Below are 20,478 nucleotides of genomic sequence, written 5' to 3'. Positions count from 1 at the left end.
CGGCCGGGCACAACGGGGCGGGACGGGGAGGGCGGAAGCGAAGGGAGCCGTTCCGGGCCGGCGACGAGCGGCGGCGACGAGCGGCATGACGGGCGGCATGACGGGCGGCGTGGGCTTGGCGGCGGAGGGCTTGCGGGAAGCCATAAAGTACATGGTGGAGTCGCAGGGCTTCGACAGGGTGCTCCGCAAGGTACTGCGGGGCTCGGCGCTGTGAGGGGGCGAGAGGAGGGTGTTTCTCCCTCCGTAATAACCCACGGCCATGATAACCTTCAGGTCTGTGAGATTGCGGAGTAAAACGTGTCGCTGATCCCTGCTTGGAAGTGAAAAGGAGCCCGTATTGACAGCTTCACCTTGGAGTCAGACTGAAAGTACAAGTGCTGCGGGTTTCCAGCACGGCCTGCTGTGGAGGAATGTGTTTGAGGGGTGTAGCTCCGATGTAACACTATTTAATGATCCAAAAACCGAGCTAAAGGGACATTGCCATGCCTTCTTGGGTCTTGCAGCCTTTGGGTTGCATAGGGTTTTCCTATGAGGCACTATGAGGATCCTCACGAAATTTTGCAGTGCCAGGATCCTGCTTTTGGTGCCTTGATCTCTCTTTATTTACATACCCGTGACGTGCAGAGAGGCAGTAAATATATCTAAGAAAACCAGCCACTTCAAAATTTACGTTTTGCCTAATAGCTCTGTGATCCCACACATTTAAAGAAAGCAGCTATTTTTGTGGTAACTTTTCTTGTCTTGCTTTCCCAAGACATACCGGTCATATATAAGAGTCATGATAAGAGTTCTCTAGTTATAGAGTCTAATCAGCTCTGAGTGACCTCTTCACCATGATAACTTTGCTCACCTTTCACCTTAAAATCTCATTATGTGGAGAACGAATGCAGTATTTTGGGTCAAAAAGATAACTTTTTGAAGGAAGTGGGTCTTGGGAGGTGGGCTTCTTACCTTGCTTTGATAATTTTGACATTTTAACTTTTTCTGCAATCCGCTTCTAGAAATGCGATAGTAGGAATGCAATCCTAATAAAAATAAAAGTTTTGTTCTGATTTAAAGTATCTGCTGTTGCACTGGGAGATACGCAAAACCTTTCTTGCCGTAACTACAGTATGACTTGAGATTTTTCCTATTCTGAAGAAGACAGATTTTAGGCTGAAACTTTCCAGCTCTAGCATCAGACTGAGTTTCTGGTTTAATTCCAATGAGGTATCTACATGGGGCTTTATGCCTGTGGGTTTTAAAGCCTGTTCTCCAGAGAAGTAGTGTATCGCAGTTGTAGCTGGAAGCCAGAGCAGTGTACCGCTCACTGAGACGTGTGGGAGGACAGGCACAGGGGACTTTGAGAAGTACAAACAGCAGCTCTAACTGTGTAAGTGTTCAAATACCAAACTATTTCTGTCAAGGGGAGAAGGCAGTGAGTGCTAGATCAGAGCAACGGCAGAGACGAGATGCTTTCCTTGCCTTGCTGGTGGATTAGAGCACTCTCTAAAGGTAGTGGAAGCCTTCTGCTCCCAGTGTCAAGCATCAGCAAAAGACCATTATCACAAATTCTGTCTGAAATACAGGCCTCCAGTTACTGCTTCACAGCATGGCTGACCTAGGACTTGGGATCTTCATTGGTCAGGGTGTTGTTTTCATACTAGGGTGCTGCCTCAGCGATGTCCCATCTACTTAATTCCATTTTTTTCCATTTGAAATTGGACTGAGTACTCCATTACCATTTATCTTGGTATCATTTCTTTAAAAATTTTGCAAAAACTTTGTTCTACCAGAAAGGGATTTTAGCTGTAATTGAGCTTTTATTATCACATTATACATAACCAGTAGTGAAATAGGAGACATTCCAGTCTTAATATATTTTAAGATTATAGAGAATAAGTCAGTCTGGTTGATACGGTATGGAAACATTTAAGTTTTAAAAAAAAATCTACACAGAATTTGGTGAAAAAAAAATAGAAAAAAATTGTAGGAATTATAATAAATATGCCCACATTTCACTTGTGGCAGTCTAGAGGTACTTCAAAGTATTAGCTGCAAGAGTAAAGATATAAATATATATATATTGTACTTATCCCAGTTCTGCATATGCCTTCAGATTTTGAGTATAGTACTAGTAGCTGAAGCAACTTGAATTAAATAATTGAAAATACTGAAATGTAGTAACTTCTTGGTCTCAAAAGTCCAGTTTTTGCTGATTAAATGGGGAAGCACGGTACCACAGATGTACTGTAATTTTCTATGTAACACCTCTGGGCTAGAATAAAAGTGTATATACAAGTCACGGTGCTGTAATATGGTGTGACACAGCATTGTATAATTCTGTCCAGGAATACAAATTTCAGTTCAGGGAGGCCAATCTGATTATGTTTTCGAGCGCTCCTTCCAAAGTACAGGTTTTTACTGAGGTTGCTCTGGTATAAAGATTAATGAACTACTGTCAGTCTTGTTTCCATTTTGACAGCTAACAAATACGGCTTCACAACTATGGTACAAAGCAGTTTAGTGTTCCCTCTAATCTGGCTTTTCAGTCACAGATTAAAGCAAAAGAAAATTAAAGCAGAATGCTGTCTACTAGGCAATTCCCGAGAGCGTAGCAAGTATTGAAGTTTTGTTAAATTGTCGGTTTAAATATTTATCTGTACTAGAAATGCAAATTTTTCTAAGGGAGCAATCTTCTGGTCAAAATTTATGGAAACATCTAATGCGACAGTTAAATTAGTACATTTTTCATCTTTCAATTTGTCTCACAAGTCCAAAATTGAAACAGGATTTACTTTCAACTTGATTCAGGGCAGCATCTGGAGTTGGTACTGTTGTCAGTAAACTCTTTATTCCTCTTTTGTTTATACAGATAAAACTTCTTTCTGCAACCCCGGGAAAAGTTGTATGTGAATTGAAAGTAGAGGAAGAACATACCAACAGAGGTGGCACATTACACGGAGGCTTGACAGCCACGCTCGTGGATGTGGTATCAACAGCAGCGTTGCTGCACACGGAAAGAGCAGCGCCAGGGGTCAGCGTGGACATGAACATCACGTAGGTATCATCCACCATGTTTGCCAGAACATGCTAACTTCTCTTCCCCTGACAAGGTTTTCACTCTGTTATACTTCCCTTCTGTGTTATAGTACGGGCTTTAAAAAGGTGTTGTCTTTGGTTTCAGAAGTCTTGCTTTGAGAAATTACGTAGGGGATGAAGGGGAGCTTATTTGACAATATCGCCAGGCTGCAAAATTTGAGTTGGAGTTTCCTAAGCTTTTATTTCCTATGTGTGTTTAAGAGATGTTATCCACTCATTCACTGAGTGTTAAAGAGATGTTAGCCAGTAAATTTTAGTTTTATAAAACAGGCTCAACTTATTTCTTTGCTGGTGAAGATATAAAGTGTTCTCAAACAACAAATGTAGGCCAAGCAGCTTTCTATAAACCCTTTTATAGTATTAGTCCATAAAAGATTAAAACAAGAAACATTTTAGCTCTGTTCATATGGAGGGTAAATTACAGATTGAGTAAATTTCTCACTAGAGGAACATTCCTTTACTCTAGACCCTTTAAAGACTGAGAATAGTTCTTCCTGTAATGTAGTTTTTAAAAAGCGCTTTTAAGAAAAAATCCTGAAACCTTCTTTGATCACGCTGTTACAGCTTGTCAGCTTTGCTTCATTACTTTCAGTGAAGAGACTGTGACTGCTTGGAACTGAAGTAATCCTACTTGGAATAACTAACACTGAGCATTAAAAATCTTGGAGAAGTAGCTCCTCATCAAAACTGCCTAAAAAATTGTTAAAAGGGTGTGGGGAGTGATCTGTGTATCTTTACCTGATGTCTTCCTTTCCCCCCAGCACTTTTTGATTTCTCCACTGGTAGGCTGGGACTGGAGCATCTACTTGAGCTTTCCATTGTCTCTGTGATGACCTGAAAATGGCTGGAGATGGAAACTTGAAATGCTCACGTGTTTTTTGCCCTGCAGCAGCATGAGAGGCCCGGATTTTAATTATTTACCCTATCAAAAATGCGTACCTAATTATATAAGAGCTAAAATCTCAAGTAAATACCCTCTCTGGAGGTGATCCAAAATAATCGAGTAGCATAACAGTTAGGAAACGTTATCTGGGTTAAACAAAGCTGTAGCTATTGCTTCAGACCGCTGCTTTCAATGAGCAGTTGATGTTGGATATCAGGTATTGTTATACTAGAGGCTTTTTTCCTTTTGGGGAAGGCTCTTTTTAAAAAAAAATTGTCATGAGGAAGCTATTTCAGTAATGGAAAGAACAGGGAGAAACAGGGTATTTACTTATTTATTTAAATCACGAGGGGATTAGCAGCCTCTGAGAAACGAGACTGAAACCCTGCCCCCTGCCAACTAACGGGGCTTGTGCTACATCAGCCGTGGGCATGACTGACATACTTCTGACGTGGTGTCATGCATAAAAATGATCCGGTTGATGAAGGTACATGTCCAGCACTTACACATTCTCCTGTGTAATTCTGACGTTTGAGTATTGTTCCCTTACCTCAGACCATGGTTGGATCACATCCCTCCTGATCCTTTTCAGGCTTTTTGTGGTGGAATAATTTTTTACTCCCCGGAGAGAGTTGTCAGAGCACACCCACCCACTCGCGTAAAGAAAACAAAAAGTTGTGTAATGAATGGAAACAGAGTTAAACCAGGAAGGTTTGAAAGCCTCCCAAATTTCCATGACTTTTCTCTGGCCAGGGTCTGAGAAGCAGTTAACCTACAATTAGGTTCCATACGGAAATGACCTTCTGGAGCATTTGTTCCAGAGACATCCTGCCGCGAAACCAGCCAGACTGGTTTGGAAAGGCCATAGGAAGCCAGCGGTGGCTGGAACAGGACTTGGAGGTGAACTTGTAACTGAGATCTTTGGTAACCTGTTGTTTCTGTTCCAAAAAGGACTTTTTGTCAGAACCAAGAGACGGGCTTCTTTCTATCCTCTGTTTTCAGGGAACCGTTGTACTGCAGTACTTAGGAGGGACTTGAGGACTAGCAGCAGCAGGGATTTTCAAGCAGGCAGTTACAGGGAGATGTGCCTATTACTTATTTTTGCTAATTCCCTTCACAATAATCTAAAATGCAGGAATATTCTTGGATTTGTGCTTTGTACAGACTCTTACCTGTTCATTTTGTTCTTCATTGAAGATATACTTCAGCTGCTAAGATTGGAGAAGAGGTACTGATTACAGCTCAGATTTTGAAGCAAGGAAGAAATATTGCATTTGCCACCGTGGATTTAACAAATAAGGCAACAGGGAAGTTAATTGCACAAGGCAGACATACCAAATATCTAGGAAATTAATACAAGTAACTTCAAAAATAAGAATGTTGGGTTAAGAATCCCATATAGAATGATTTTCACATTTATACAATAAGACATTATCTACATAATTTTGATCACCTATATAATGTGACTTGTCTCAGTCTCACAATAAACGAACAAATTCATTACCATCAAAGCTGCTAAAAGCCTAAAATCAGTGAGTATTTGGGGATGAAAAATAGAACACGACAGCATGCAAATGCATCTGTTTGGGTGCATTTCATGGGGGCAAGGTAACAAAGAAAAAGCCTTTGGAAGAACAGTGTGGTTTGCCAGCATGACAGTGTCAAAAGATCTGTTTTCCTTTGACTGTGGTACAGTTGTGTGGCTAAGCAGCTCTGTCTTCAGGCTGGTCACAAGCACGTTTGAACAACACTAATGTATGCTTACAAAGTGTTTGTTCTGTAGGATGGTGATGCAGAGTTCCTATAAGCGTAACATGAGACTAGGTGGAATGTGTAAAGCAAGGTAATACTGAATGTAATTCACTGATGCTGTAACAAATTCAAAAGTATTCAATAAAGCTTTCTAAAACAACCTTTTTAAAGATTTTGTTATCTCTTTGTATTGAGTTAAAGCTTGTCAGGACAGAGTGGTTGAAGGAGGGTATAGTGCAACCCTCATACGTCAATTCACCTGAAGAGTTTCTTCATCCTCTGTGTGATTTCTGTATGTGAAAATACAGCTACATCATAAGGGTTTCTCAACTCTACCTACCTAAAGTTGTCTACATTTGTGTGAAAATCAGGTGAGACTTAGAGGTGTGTGAAAATAAATTCTGAGAGCTTTGTATCGGGCTCAGGTTGTAGATTGTCTGACTTGCACTGAATTTGGTAGAGTTAAGTTGCTGTTTCAGCGGCTAAGACTTGTCTCTTCATGCAGTGTTGTGAACAGGCTTAACTGCTTTTAAACATGACATGATCCTTGGCAAGGCTATCACACTACAAAAAATAACAATGCTACAGGCACAGTGTAAGTTTATATAAGCCATGACCTTAGTTTCGCTCTAGTGAAGATTTGTGCATGTACAAATACACTGGTAAAGTGCGTGCAAATATCTTTTTGTCATGCAAGTTGACTCATTGTCTTTAGTGATTTCAATTTTGTGACTGAAAATGTATTTAGGACTTTCTTGTGCATTCCCAAAACAAAAGAATTTCCAGTGAATTGTGCTAAGTAACCTGTTCATGCAGACTGATTTGCAAAGTTAAACAATTTTACTAATATATCAGTCTTTCTGAAATGATTTTCAAACAAGTGATACAGCTAATACAAATAACCCCTTAATGGAAGTTTAAAGGCCAAAAAAAAAAAAAACACCCTCCAACGCGCTCAGGCTCTGCACGTGTATCTTTGCTGTAAGTCTGAAACAGTTGTTCATGGTGTACTCAGTAAAAGCTCTTTGAGGCTCAGAAGTATATACAGCTTACATGCCTGCAGCTTTGTACTTTTAGCAGTTGTATCCTCTCTTCAAGCAACACATTATGATTTTTCCCTTAAGTACTTGACCCACGTTCAGAATCATCCCTGAATTTCATTTATAGAAGCAACGCTTTGCTCAAGCAGATCTGAAAGACAATTACTACAGGTGCAAACTACTTCTTTTCATCTTTGCTGACCAGAACTATATGCTTCACTGGCTCAAGTTGTTTCCCACTTTATATTTTCCTCTGCCTGGATATCAATTATTTATCCAGCATCACCAGTTCCTCTGGAATTACTAGCAGGAAGAGACAGGATCAAATAGAGTGGACACATCTACTGAGTTTAGTAATTGCTGTTATGGTTGTTTTAATAAAATATTCTGTCACCTCTAGTTGTCCTTCACTGTCTTCTCCATGCTTTTTCTCATGTTTCCCTAGTTTCTTCCATAGGCTTCCCATATAGTAGAATGCAAGAGGTGAAAGAAATAGCAAGGATTCAAACTGCTCCCCCAACTATTACAAGTCATTGGAACGCAAGAGTGATTTTGACTATTTCCGGAAGTAAAAGGCAGGGGGTGAGAATGAAGGAGGTTCTGAAACCACGTGCTAAAGGATTCAGAATGCTCTCAGTTAGCTCTGTGCACCAGGGCAACTCTGGTTGTGTAAGAACTGTCCCAGTGCAACTTAACATGAGGTCCCTCAGTCCAAGCTGGCTGCCTCAGGAAGGTACCGTAGTTAAGTGCTCTCATTCTATCATATACTATTTATCATATCTACATAATTACAATTGAAAAATGTCCAGGCAAATTAGGAATGGCAAACTTCAACATGTAAACAAAAGTATCCTTGTGTTTCTATTCACGCCTGGCAAGGACTGTTGTGGACTGAGAGGAAAACCTTCCTGAAATAGCCAAATAAATCTTTTCTCCCTTCAGACTATTCAACACAGTATTTTAGTACTGCCCATTTAGTAGTAGGGATATCACTAACATGCAGGCCAATTGTTTTAGAAGCAGTTCATTAAAGTGATTATTTTAAGCCATGCTTGTCTGTTACCCCTCCACCAGCAGCAGCACGGACCGCGTAATTTATTTCACAGCTTAGGGTTGGAGATCATCTTAGAAGGAATTGTCACCATTGAGCTTGCTTCGCTTTGGGAGTAAGCTGTCAAACGTCACCGAGCATTTCAAAGTGTTCTTTGCTGCTTCCACTCTAACCTGCACGTTCAAAAAGCTATATCTTCTTTTAGCTGAGCCTGAAAGGAAATAATGGGAAAAAATTACTGTCGTAAGGACAAATGGCACTTGGTTGCACCTGGCATCACAACGAGCAGATCTGTGGGGTTGACCTGGTTCCATCACAGCAGATTTAATTCCCCTTACAAGCAAATGAAATGACTCGATAAGATCATCTTGGGATTCTGATTAGTACACCAAATTACATACCCAATAACTGACATTTGTAAGCTCTGTACCTTACAGCTGCAAACGATGAGACTGTCCATCCCAAATTGTTTTTTTTTCCCTTAACATACCAAATGCCTACACCACACTACTTGATGTCTAGAGGTCACACAGGGCCAAGCTTTTTTACATCGTGGTACACAACACATCAGGGAACAGGTTCATCTTTATCAGTTAAAGCAACTGCAGCTTCCCACTGCATGCAATATATCCGTCAGCAAAATGTTTCACGCTGGTTTCACATCACTGCTGTCTGTCGCGTGAATGCATTCAGGCTGACACCTGCATAGTTGTGCCATGGTGGAACCGTGCATTACAGATCCCTTGAAAGAGATGAGGAATCAATAAAAGGGTCTCACAAGGGTCTCACAGCTGAGCTGCCTCACCTAGGTTACTCTGCCCATTTAGCTACGAGCTAGTTGGTTCACAAATCTCAAATTGGCACAAGCCACTTGTAGGGAACAGGGGAAGGAATTAGAATTAGGTTGTTAAGTAACTGTTCTGAACAGCAGTGAGGTCCTGTTCTGCTGCACTGACTGGCTCTGAGCCACTGCCAGGGATACGTAGGAACTTCTGATTGCATTTTATCTCTAACCATTTCAGATCTTTTCTCTATCTGCAGAGACCGTCTGGTCAGGAGAAACAGAAGCCCCCAAAGCTCCCCCTTACCTCACTCTTCGTGGGTATGAAGGAAAAAGGGCTTTAATTCTCATTTTGCTCCATAAGAGCTCAGGGAGAACATAATGATAGTTACTACTTTGTGATTGTGTGATGGGCTCACTGAACAACTCCTAACCCTGGTCCTGAGAAGCTATGGCTGTGGGGCACTGCAGCGTAAGTAGTTCTCACATAACAAGGGCAAATTACCTGAAAGCTCTGGTAAAACCCAACACACTGACTATCCTCCAAAAAAAAAAAAAATCCCTACTTTAGCTCACTAAGACACTACCACCCAGGCTGTACCACTGCAGTAAGAATGTGGATCTTTGACATTTTTTGCTTAAAAGGAGCAGTAGCTGCTTTTAGCTCTATTGAGTTTTTCGGGAGTCCAGAAAAACAGCTTGTAGAGCAGATGCTCTAGGCTCAGCAGGGGTTTGGCATCCAGTAACTGTGCTCAAATTAAGGGACCTTTCCATATGTAAATTCTTTTTTCAAGCAGAAAAACTAGGTCATAGATATCTGCAGCCCTAAAAAGCATTTCAGTCGAGCAGAAGAAAAATTACACTTGCGTATCACTTGCTGTGCAGGTTAATGGAAGCAAGCTGCTTTACCCCTCCATAGCGTCGGTGTTGTACAGTCAGCCTCCTGAATTCCCAGATGCGCTGCAGAAAACAACAAAGCAGCACCCGCTGCTGTAGATGGAACTGTAGTTTTCCTAATACTCCAGACAGCAAACAGTTCAATCTGTATTCCAAGAGCACCATGAGAAGGCAGACTTGAACACTAAATACAAAACACAAAGCACCCAGCCCCTGTGCACTACAGTGGGGAATAGCTGAGGGAATGGCATCAAATAGTGCAGGTGCAAAGGAAGGCCAATCCTCTACACAGAAGCGTGCTTCTCGTACACCAGTGGTATTAAGGGACAAGTAATAATCTTGTCCTTACCATTTGGGAAAGTGGTTTGTATGTACAGATTACTAAAATATAAGGGTAATTTGTTCCACAAAAGGAACTTTAAAATAAACACCGCTAAGGCTAGTAACCACGCCTCAAAACTTTGCATGCTCTACTTTTTTTCCCCCAAAACAGTCATAGCCATTTCATTACTTCATTCCAGAATCTGTGGGCTTATGCAGCTGCTGAATTTGCTACTTCCTTAAATGCAAAGCTGAAAATGGAGAAGCTAATAAAAGAAAATAGCAATCAAGTAAATTCATATAACACGTCTACCTGCTACATGAGTATGTAAATGTACTCTATAAATTCCTGACTTTAACAGCTTTCATGCTACTGGCAGGAACCTTGATGTAATATTAAATTAAACCTGTAACACTGTATTCGAAAAAAAAACAACCCTAGAGATTATTCTTACCATCCAACCCCCAGAGATCCAGATTTAACATGAAATGGAGCTCATTAACCACACAAGTTACTGACTCAGCACATAACAAGCACAAGGAAATAGTGTTCTCCTGGCAGCAAAACACAAGTGGGGCAAGGAAGGAAGCCTGCAGAGCTCACAAAAGAAGAGCTTGCGCAACATGCAGTTCATAGCACTCGTATCACATTTTAAAGTGTTTTTAAACTACTACACTAGGCCGTACTAAAACATGCTACCAAGAACATGATATTCTTTGAAGTACACACCATTCTGAACACTGACCATGTCTCAGCAAGGCACTGTACACTTGAACACCACTAAGAGAAGCCGCTTACTGCAGATGTAATATATTGCAATGCAACTTAGCTTAGTTTCCAGTGCAGGGCACCACAGGTTCAACAGATGGGTCCGAGGACCAGTAAGGTTTAGTCTTCATAGAGCAGTAAGAGGTGAGCAAAACAAGCTGGGAAACACTTCAAGTTCCACTGTTTATACCTATGCATTTCCTGTAATGCGGTCATTCACAAGGTCACTCAGCACCTACCTGTGGTGAAGACTAATCCTCTGCTTCAAGTACAGACAAGCAGGTCTTTTAGAGATGGAATTGGAAAAAAAAAGTCTAGAAAATTGATACTAACAGAATTACCACCTTTCCATCAGATTTGTTTCTAATAGGTTTCTAACAGGTTTAGCACTGTAATGCAAAACATCAATGTGTAGCAAGAGATTAGTAGCCTGATCTAAAGTTTTTGTTTGTTTGTTTGTTTTTTACAAAGCACTGAATAATCCCAGCGTTACTAGTACCTAACATCACTAAATACAGCAAACTTCGTGTAATAAACCAGCTTTCCAGAACCACTTTATTGCTTTGAGAAATGGCAAAGTGCACCAACTACACGATAGCTACAGACCTATTACAACTCCTTATCTTTGGAGGAGGCTTGTACAACCAGCTATGTCCATCTATTTTTGATAACACTCATGCAGCTGAAGAAGCTTTAAAAGCCAAGATAAGCGTTATAGCCACACACAGGCTAGATGCTGACACTTCAGATGTTTCTTATCTAGGAAGTACCTAACACAAGCTTCCTTGCACCAAACATTTCATCTAGATGCAAGAAATTTAATGGGCCTCTACCTACTTCGTTTTGCTGCCTCCACGTTTATTCCTGCCCCATTCACACTTGCCAGGTTTGCATGACAAAGCATAGAATGATCCTCAAGAAATCCTGAAGCGATGACCTGGTAAAACGTATCCAGGTGATACTGAGCATATTTCAGTTCCTAGTATTAGGATACCAGGAGCCACACAAGCAACTGACAGCATGTGGCAACAAAGATAATTGTCTTATAGAAGAGGCCTTTTTGTATTTACACAGAGCTCTACTGAACAAAGTAATTACCCTTTACAGAAACTGTGCTTTGTAAGCATCAGCTTTGTGAGATTAAAGCTAAACTTTGAAGTTAAGAACTCTACCAGAAAGCCACTAAGCTGAGACAGGGCCTGACACCATAAATATTGCTTCCATTGACTTCCAAAGGGCATTTTGCTAAAGTAACCAGTACAATAGTCTGAGTTTAATCTAGATGCTCCATTAAGAAATACTGAGACAGTTTCATCTTTTCTCTCTGAAGTCATCCTGTTTAAGTGGAGAAAGCGATGCCTTTCAAAGATGCCAAATGATTTAAAAATAAACTCATACAGTCTGAGACTGTCATGCTCTCAAGCCTGTTGTTCCCCTTAATCTTTTTTTTTCAACGTACACAATCTATTCAATCTGATAGCAGAGCAAAACATGGCATTTGCTAGCTGTGTTGAACAGACCATTTACCTATCAGTATTATACATATTTCTTCTCCAAAAAAGCGTAGTAGCATTTAACTCCAGGATCACTCTCACGAAGAATAGACAAATAATCAGTGTGTCTTCTGTAGCCCATACAAAACACCAAAAGCAATTAAACTGCACATATTGTTCTCTATATTAGAGAACTATAAATTAAGGATCACGCCAATGCTGACGCTTGAAAAGCATTGCAGAAATCATCTAAGCCAACACTGAGGCGTTTGTTGTTGTTTTGAAGAAACCAAAAGGAAGAACAACAGTCACTTTAGTGACTTCTTGCATTAGGAACAAAGATATTTGCTCTGCTAATAAAGGTAATGACGGTCATATTCTCTTACTATGAAACAATATCCAAAATGACAGATTATGAAGGGGGTTGCACTTCGGAACCATAATCCAAACTCATGAAACTTAAACATTCAAAGCCCTACAAAACCTAAGGCTTCACAAGGACATTAATACTGGGTCTTACAGGCCATTAAGATGGGACACCTAGTTGGAAAACTTTAAACACCATCAGCAGGTATGGCGGTGACTAAATATTCCAAAGTCGATATATAAAGCATTTTGTACAGCAGCATTTTCAACTTGATTTCTATATAAGGTAAGGCACGTATTAACACAATGTTGCAGCTTTCAGGTTGTGTTTTCCAATGGAGCTCCAGTTTAACTTTCAGGATTTTATGATAAAACTACTAGAAATACCCATGTACCAATACAACAGTATGCCCTTAACACAGTTATTTCTGACATCTACTTTTCAAAGCAAACATCTTCCCTGCACACATAAGCACACCTTTGCCGCTCATCTTTATGTTAGTCATAATACCATTTTACAGTTTGTGTATTTTCAGTGTTTGCGACACGTAACGCTTCTGAGGTAAGACACTGGTAAAATTCCATTCATAGAATTCCCATGAATAAACCCAGTCATCTTTCACCTAATTTATTTAAGTTCCAATTTTTTCCAATTCCAAACAAAAGCTAAATACAAGTTTTAAACAGGTAAGCACTAGTTTTATCCAAAGGGAGCAGGCTTATACAGTTTTACTCCAGTAAAGTACTCAACCCTTAAGCAGAACCTTCTTTGTCAACAAAACTATACAGTAGTCTTCCTTTTATCATTGCACAATCTTAAAATGTTCTGTCAGAACCAACTTTTAACACTCCAAACACTATTTTACATTGTTTTATAATGTCTATTCCAAAAGAAAAAAAACCTCAACAGGTTTTCCATAAGAAATGTTTTAGAAACCAGTATTTCCTGCACAGTTCACCAGCAAGTCTACAAGTCTCAACTCTCAAGAAAAAATAATCCTCTACCAACATTGTTTCTGCAGCTACTATTTTACTTTATTTTGAGCTGCTTTAGCGACTTCAGACTCCAGGTCTGCCTCATCTGTATAAATGCATCCAACTCAAAAGAACACTTTCATACAGTTATACAGCAACTTGGGGAAAGAGATCCAAAACCAAAGTGCCAGTAAACTCAGACATGGCCCAGCAAAATAAAAAAGGCAAAAAATGCCTACACATTAAATGAGATGCTTTTTTGCTTTTTAAAAAAAAAAAAAAAGAAAAGACTTCTTTCCCACATTTACTTCCTATTGTAATAGCCACTTCTCTGTTCATTAAAATGAATCTGATAGTGCTCTTTGATACAATCATTAACAGCAAAGCTATAAGGCTTTTAAACCCATTACATTCATTTCTCACCCTCCAAATACTGATGGTTAACATAGATGTTAGGGGGTATGACCAGCACAAATGGGAACACCACCACAAATGATCACCTTGTGCTTTCAGATACATTTGTTTCAGTGTACAGTCCCTTCATTTCACATTTTAGTAAGATGCCGATGCAGTGCAGAAGTGTGCAGAGCATCCTCTCTTTCACAAGGTCCATGCAGAAAACAACTAAAAAAATTTTTTTTTAAAGTTCTGAGATACAAATGAGAAAAAAAATCCAGGATGATCAAGTTTCACAATGTATAGTGTTCTGAACATGAGTCCATTTTCTTCTAATATTCTGAAAGAATAAAGTGGTGAGGAAAGTGGAAATTCACTGCTGCATTCTGTGATCTTCCCCATTTTGCTGGCCAGTACCTTACTCTGGCATGTAAGGACGGAGGTGATCCTCTATGGTACCAACCGTCCAGTGAGTGAGCTGCTCCTGTGGTAGGTACAGGCAGATGCTGCATAACTTGAAGATTGTAGCTTTGTTTTTTGGAGTCTAGAGGCAAAGAAAACCAAAGAAAAGCTATTAAATATAAAAGTTCACACAAGAATAAAAGACAGACCCCAGCAGACCCAGCCCAGGTTACAGCTTGCTGCTGGTTGTGGGTAAACAACACAGGCATGTAAAAGCCACCATTTCACACACACAACAGCCAAATCAAAATCCTTTAACAAGTGAATTCTTTTTATTGTTATTTTTTCCCACTTAAATAATTTACGTAATATCACACAAACTAAGACAATATTTTATTTTTTCCAAAACAATGTTAAGTCTTTTTTTCTAACTTAATTTTAATACTAGAACATAAAATCTTATGAATACATCTGTGGCCTATAATTAGCTTTTGTACGCGTGAATCCTATTTATAGCATGTTTCCTCTGAAACTGCTGAAATGCAAGCATGAACACACGATCAATTTTTCCACTAAAAACCACTAACATTCCTGAGAAAAAACATTCAGGACAATTCTTAAAAAGCTTACACTCTAGGTAGAAAGGAAAAAGAGAGGGACAGGGTAAGTTTACCTGCAAGTGCTGTCTGTCGATGAAGAGAAACACTGACTGGTTAGGGTTGTTGACAACAATTCCAGTCTTGTCCTTTCGGCTCAGAACATGCAGAAACTGTTTTTCATAGTCACCATGATGAAACTCAAACTTGGCCTGCGGTGCGTGAGGGATAGAACGATAAAATATTTACCAAGTGAAAATTCAAACACAAGCAATTAATTTCATTCAGTCAGGGGCTTTACAACCACTTCTGTTTCTCTGTTTCTTTTCTTTTCTCATCTATGAAAAATGAAATTGGAAACCATAGCAACTACACCCTTGAGCCTTGGCACAAAACTTAAAAGATTTCCCTAGTTTAATTCTGCCAACACTGACATTAGTCATAACAATGACATTAACAATTCAAACAAAGGTGCAACTTTAACCGCCTCCATAAAAAAAGATTCAGCTGACAGAACATCTGTGTTATCAACAATACAACACATTTCTGCTAATAACTTACTATTGCAGAGTGCATACAGAAAACAATACACATATTGGTGCTCAAAAATTTGAATGTAAATAGCTAAAGGTACCTACTGAAGAGTTAATTTAAAATGTTTGAGATGTTTGAAATGTTTCTCTCAATGCAAAATTGTAATGCAAAAATACCATCTCAGATCCTCTTCCATTTAATCAATTTGTGCCAAGGTCACAATTTGTAATAAGAGGAAGCAGAATTTAAATTTCAAATGATTGTGTGATTTACACAAAAGAGCCCACATACTTAAACATTCACAGAAGTCACAGACCTTATCATCAATGGACTGATTAAGCAAAGATTCCGCCCCCCCCCATTCCCCCCCAAAATGTTACTTAAGTTAAAAAAAAAATACCTGAACAGGCCTAAAGGCTTCATCAGATCCCTTCCACCGAGAGAACAGGAGACAGACTATCTTCTCAATGTCATTACGAGGCCAAAGAATGAAGTCCATCTCCTGGGTACAGCCGATCACATCCTGTAATTAATAAAGATCTGTATTAACAGCCCAGCCACATACAGATAAGCACCTCATCTATACAGGCGCTGTGTTAAAAGGTGGTACTTATTACTTTTGTGTGATTTTCTGTCTATATTACTCCCAAAACAACTCAAGTCTTCTTTGCCTCCCATTGAATTTTAAAGTAAGTATCCAGGTAATGTAAATTCCAACTTTATGAAAACTACCATTCCTGGGAAAGACTACTTTCTAATATTCATCTAACAAAACCACTTAGTTGTAAACCAGGAGTTGTTGCAAGAATTTATCCATGCCTATTAATAAAAAGGCTGGCAGAAGAGAGAATTCCCAAGACATATTTCAATGAGACAGATTAAAGGTAAAGCATGAACACTACAGATTAAAACAGAATTTCAGAATGCGCACGCTAAGTTACCCTTCAAACCAGACCCCACAAAAAAATGCTCTCAGAATTTTCATGCAGAAGAGTTGAGAAAATAAGGCAGCAGGATTAGCCTTAAGTTTCACAAGAAAAAATACAAATGTTTAAAACCCAAATTAAAACTCAGCAAGTATGGAGAACAACTTTACCCTGCGCATAGACTGGTAGCGGGGTGCATGAAGCTGTACTACATCCTTCTGCAGAAGCTCTAAGGAACTTTCCAAAGAATAGCTGGAATCCCGCACACCTCTCAGGATATTTTCTTCATAATTATTGGTCATGACTGGTATCACTTCAGACACTTCAAAAAGCGCTGACTTTTTCTTCTGAAAAAGAAAGCACACACTGCATTAAAACTACAATCCTTTCTAAGTGGTTCTTGCTAACTTCAGAATTTATAATTTTTTGAAATAATATTAAATATATAATTTTATAGCTCATGAGCAGCATTAACCTAACTAAAGAATTATATAACAGACAAAACTTATTTTTACCAACTCCCATCTCCCTCCCATCCAGAACACATGTAACAGGCAAGTACTTGCTGACCAAGCCAGGCTGAGCTAACCTACTTTAAGCAAACTAGTAGATAGACATCCTCAGTTCACTTCGGCATAAGCAAGTTTTATAGGACTTAAAACAGACATTTGATTTTAGTTGTAACATTCAGACTACTTTGTAGAAATTAATTGCAATCAGGTGCTGATATAAGCATACTAAGACCCATATCTGCTAAGAAAATCTAATTGATATCACTGATTAAACCCTAATATTTCTTGGGAAACTGTTAGGACAAACAGCACAGAAGGAAAAAATAAACAAACTGTACTCTCAATACAAGTTAGCTCAACAGTCTCTCTATTACTATGAGACAGCGCCTAGAAACGTGTCGCTATATACAGCAGTGTTTGCATTAGAATTGATGAACAAATGCAAACTGGACTTAAGAATTTTAGGGAAACTTCCCGATTAAGTTCAGAGAACAGTCTCCATTAGAACCAAGTAACTTCCATGGAACGAGAAGAACATTTGAGCAAATCAAGCAATATTAGAGTTCGTGTACGTGCACTTCCTCCTTTTACTGTGTATTTGTCTGCCATTTGTTTCTATCTTCACTCACTCAATTTGTTCAGTACACTTATTCCAAGCATCTACTTTTCTTCACGTCCTGTGGACAGAAACTCTCTTGCAACTCCGGCTCAACGTTAACTTTAGAGATATCCTCCACATTTACAGCATCCAGTAGTCTTCCACAATACTGTCAAGTAAATGAAGACTTCCTCTCTTCCCTCCCTTTCAAGATGTCAGCAACAGTTTCACGTGTCTACCTGCTCAGGTCATTTCAACACTGCATTTTGCAACCACTCCCTTCAACTACTGGGTTTTCCCTTCTGCTTTAACCAGATAAATGCAGTAGGGTTAGCAATCATTCCAGACAGGTCTTTCTCAACTTAACTGTTTCACTGCAAACCATTATGCCATTCAGACCCCAATTGGGCTGAATAAAGTACAGCATCAAGTCAGATAAATATTTACTCAATACAGAAGTTACCAACTGATCATTTAATATGGCATTGGCACCTTCTGCATTACAAAACTACAAACATCTGAAAAGGAAAGCCAAACTGTCAATACACGAGAACTGGTCAAATACAATACCAATTAGCAATAAGGATATGTAAAAAATTCAACAAAACATCAGGATATATCCTTAAGATGCATCAGGCAGTAAGATTTGGCCCAGCATAGTCAACTCAAAGTTTGCATTGCAACACAAGAGCAGAGAAACAAAAACCAAGTTACCTTGTCCTTGAACACAAAGGCAATGTACATCTTGAAGTCAAACTGGTCAGCTAAAGATTCTTTTTTCTTTCTAAGCTGAGCACGAAGTCTGTTCAGAGCTTGTTTCTTCCGGGAGTTTGGGTCCCCCATTTTGTTATACAGGTGGTACTAAAGCCTTTGGAAACTGTCGCTAAACTATGGGCACTTTTTCATAAGACTCAAGTACAACAGAAACAAGTCATTTTATTCCTGCTAATACGACTGAATAGATAAAACGCGAGTGCAACCCAAAACTGCACCTCAGGCAGTATTTTATGAGAAAGTCGTATCGGAGGGGTCAAGAAACAAAAGCAGTTGTCCAGCCATGGCTGGACAACAAACAGGTTTGACAATAAACCAAGAAAAAAAAACTAAGAAATTTAAAGAAAACAAATTTGAACAGTTTAGCCGCAGGAATAAGTGGGTGAGAATGGAGAAAAAAACAAATCTTATCACAATTTATGTGTACAATAAAAAGCAACTGGCACAAGCCCAATCCATGGGGGGGGGGGGTAATTTTTGTTCTGCTTACAAAAAAAACGAAGCTGATATTATAAATTGCGTTTTACCCCAGCCGGATTCATGACTCTACTGATTATTATTCTCAGATTTCCACTACTGCTATGTTGCCTTTTTTTTTTTTCTTCTTTAAAACGATTACACTTGGTGGAGAGCAGAGAAAAGGGTGCAAAGGAGGAGTGCACATCCTGGGAAGTATGACATTTCTCTGCCAACAACAAAATTAACTACAGACAACACAGCGCTGGTTTGCAGGAAAGCAAAGAGAAAAAACAGCGGAGTCACTTCAAACACCATTCTGCTCATCATCGGGCACATCGCTGCCCTGAGGCTACTGCTGCCAAAGGGAAGAGGGATCATGATGGCCACAGACGAGAAGCTGGCAGGGGTTAAGGGACAGTATTATCTCACCTAGAGACTAAACCCCAAACCGGCGCCCCAAACCCAGACTCCTTACCAGCACGAGAGCCCTACATTCCCTAACACCTTGCAGGCTCCCTGGGCTGCTGATCCCCCGGGGATCCTTCTCTCTCTGCTGCTGCTGAGCCCCACAGCGAGCACAGTTAGCCGAGGCTGTGCATGGCCAACGCTTCCTGCTTCTCCTCAGGCCTCTCTCTACAGAGGCTGCGGCGGGACACCCACAGTAGCACGGCGTTTCCCCTCTCACTTCATGGTCACGACTTGGAAAACATGGAGAGAGTTTCGCTTCCGCTTTTTCTCGCCAAACAGATTTTGGTGCCGAAAAAAAACAAAAATTTGCAATTTTTTTTTTTTTTTTTAAATTGCAAGCCGAGGCTGCAATTTTAAACCTCGGAAAGACCCTCCCCACCCCCTTAAAGCAACCCCCACGATTATCAGGTAATTTTCTTTCTCTCTCCAGGCATTTTCCCCCCACACGAGGTGTTTGATTGGTAGGGGTTTAAGGTTTTTCGGTTAGCGAATTCGTCGGACCGGGTTAAGAAAGAGGAGAAAGGAATATTAACCCCTCCTTAAGGGAAAAAGAAGAAAACAGAAGGAAAACAAAAGGAAAAAAAAAAAAAAAGAAACCCCCTCCCAAAACTTCCCCCCAACTTAACCGAGAGGCTGAGAGACTCCGACAGGAGGCCGAGCCCGTGTCTCGCTCGCTACCCGCAGCCGGCGGGCGCAGGAGGAGCAGCGGAGGCGGCGGCGGTGCTGGCGGCACGGCGGGGAGCCATGTCAAGATAAAGCCACGAAGCCGCCGAGCCCCCCCATCCCTGCTGCGGTGGACGCGCTGACCGGGCCGCCCGCTCTGCCGCCGCTCAGCCCCAGCCTGGTCCCCATAGCCTAGCTCAGCGCCCCGCTGACGGGGGAAATGGTGGCGGAGGGAGGAGGAGGAGGAGGATGAAGAGGAGGAGGAGGAGGCGGCGGGCCCTGCGCTAGTGGCTCCTACGGAGGGCGGCGGGCATAGAGACGCCGGCGGAGGGTTCCCTTCGCCCGGGCGGGGCCGGGTGGTCCTCGGAGGGCTGCGGCCGGAGGGCAGCGGGAGCGCCGCGGGCTGCGCCTGGGGCTCGGCGGCACCGGGAGCGCGGAGGGACGGGAGCTGCGCGCCGCCACCCAGCCCGCAAGATGGCAGCGCCTGAGTCACACAGGCGCCGCCCTGCCCGCAGCGCGCAGCAGCCGCCCGGCGGCGCGTACCAAGCGCCAGGCACCGCGGGGGGGCACAAATACAGAATCGCGTTATACGCGCTGGGAAGCTCCGCGGTGGCCTCGTTAGCCGCGGGATCTCATTTTTTAGAGGATGAAAAAGAGAGAACAGCAGGGTTAGGGCGGCTCTGACCCATCGCCACGCCAAAAAAAGGGGTCTCTCTTGGCCGCTCCTCTCTCCCCCCGCCG

General features: G+C 41.0%; 2 protein-coding genes across 2 annotated transcripts; one reads left to right on the top strand and one right to left on the bottom strand.

Moving 5' to 3' along the window:
* Window positions 1-55: 55 nt before the first annotated feature.
* ACOT13 (acyl-CoA thioesterase 13) lies at window positions 56-5,876 on the top strand. The gene is made up of 3 exons (XM_035550579.2): window positions 56-190; window positions 2,855-3,039; window positions 5,162-5,876. Exons 1-3 carry the CDS (start codon window positions 86-88, stop codon window positions 5,316-5,318), a joined length of 447 nt encoding a protein of 148 aa, XP_035406472.1. The 5' UTR covers window positions 56-85; the 3' UTR covers window positions 5,319-5,876.
* Window positions 5,877-13,046: 7,170 nt separating this feature from the next.
* Window positions 13,047-20,266, bottom strand: C2H6orf62 (chromosome 2 C6orf62 homolog). Its single transcript, XM_035550459.1, has 5 exons — window positions 18,088-20,266; window positions 16,434-16,610; window positions 15,738-15,860; window positions 14,881-15,015; window positions 13,047-14,349 (listed from the first exon to the last, which is right to left on the bottom strand). The coding sequence occupies exons 1-5, from the start codon at window positions 18,214-18,216 to the stop codon at window positions 14,224-14,226; spliced, it is 690 nt and encodes a 229-aa protein (XP_035406352.1). The 5' UTR covers window positions 18,217-20,266; the 3' UTR covers window positions 13,047-14,223.
* Window positions 20,267-20,478: the final 212 nt, after the last annotated feature.

Source organism: Cygnus atratus, chromosome 2, assembly GCF_013377495.2.
Source record: "Cygnus atratus isolate AKBS03 ecotype Queensland, Australia chromosome 2, CAtr_DNAZoo_HiC_assembly, whole genome shotgun sequence".
Classification (NCBI taxonomy): domain Eukaryota; kingdom Metazoa; phylum Chordata; class Aves; order Anseriformes; family Anatidae; genus Cygnus; species Cygnus atratus.
This window is presented reverse-complemented; position numbering and strand designations above follow the sequence as displayed.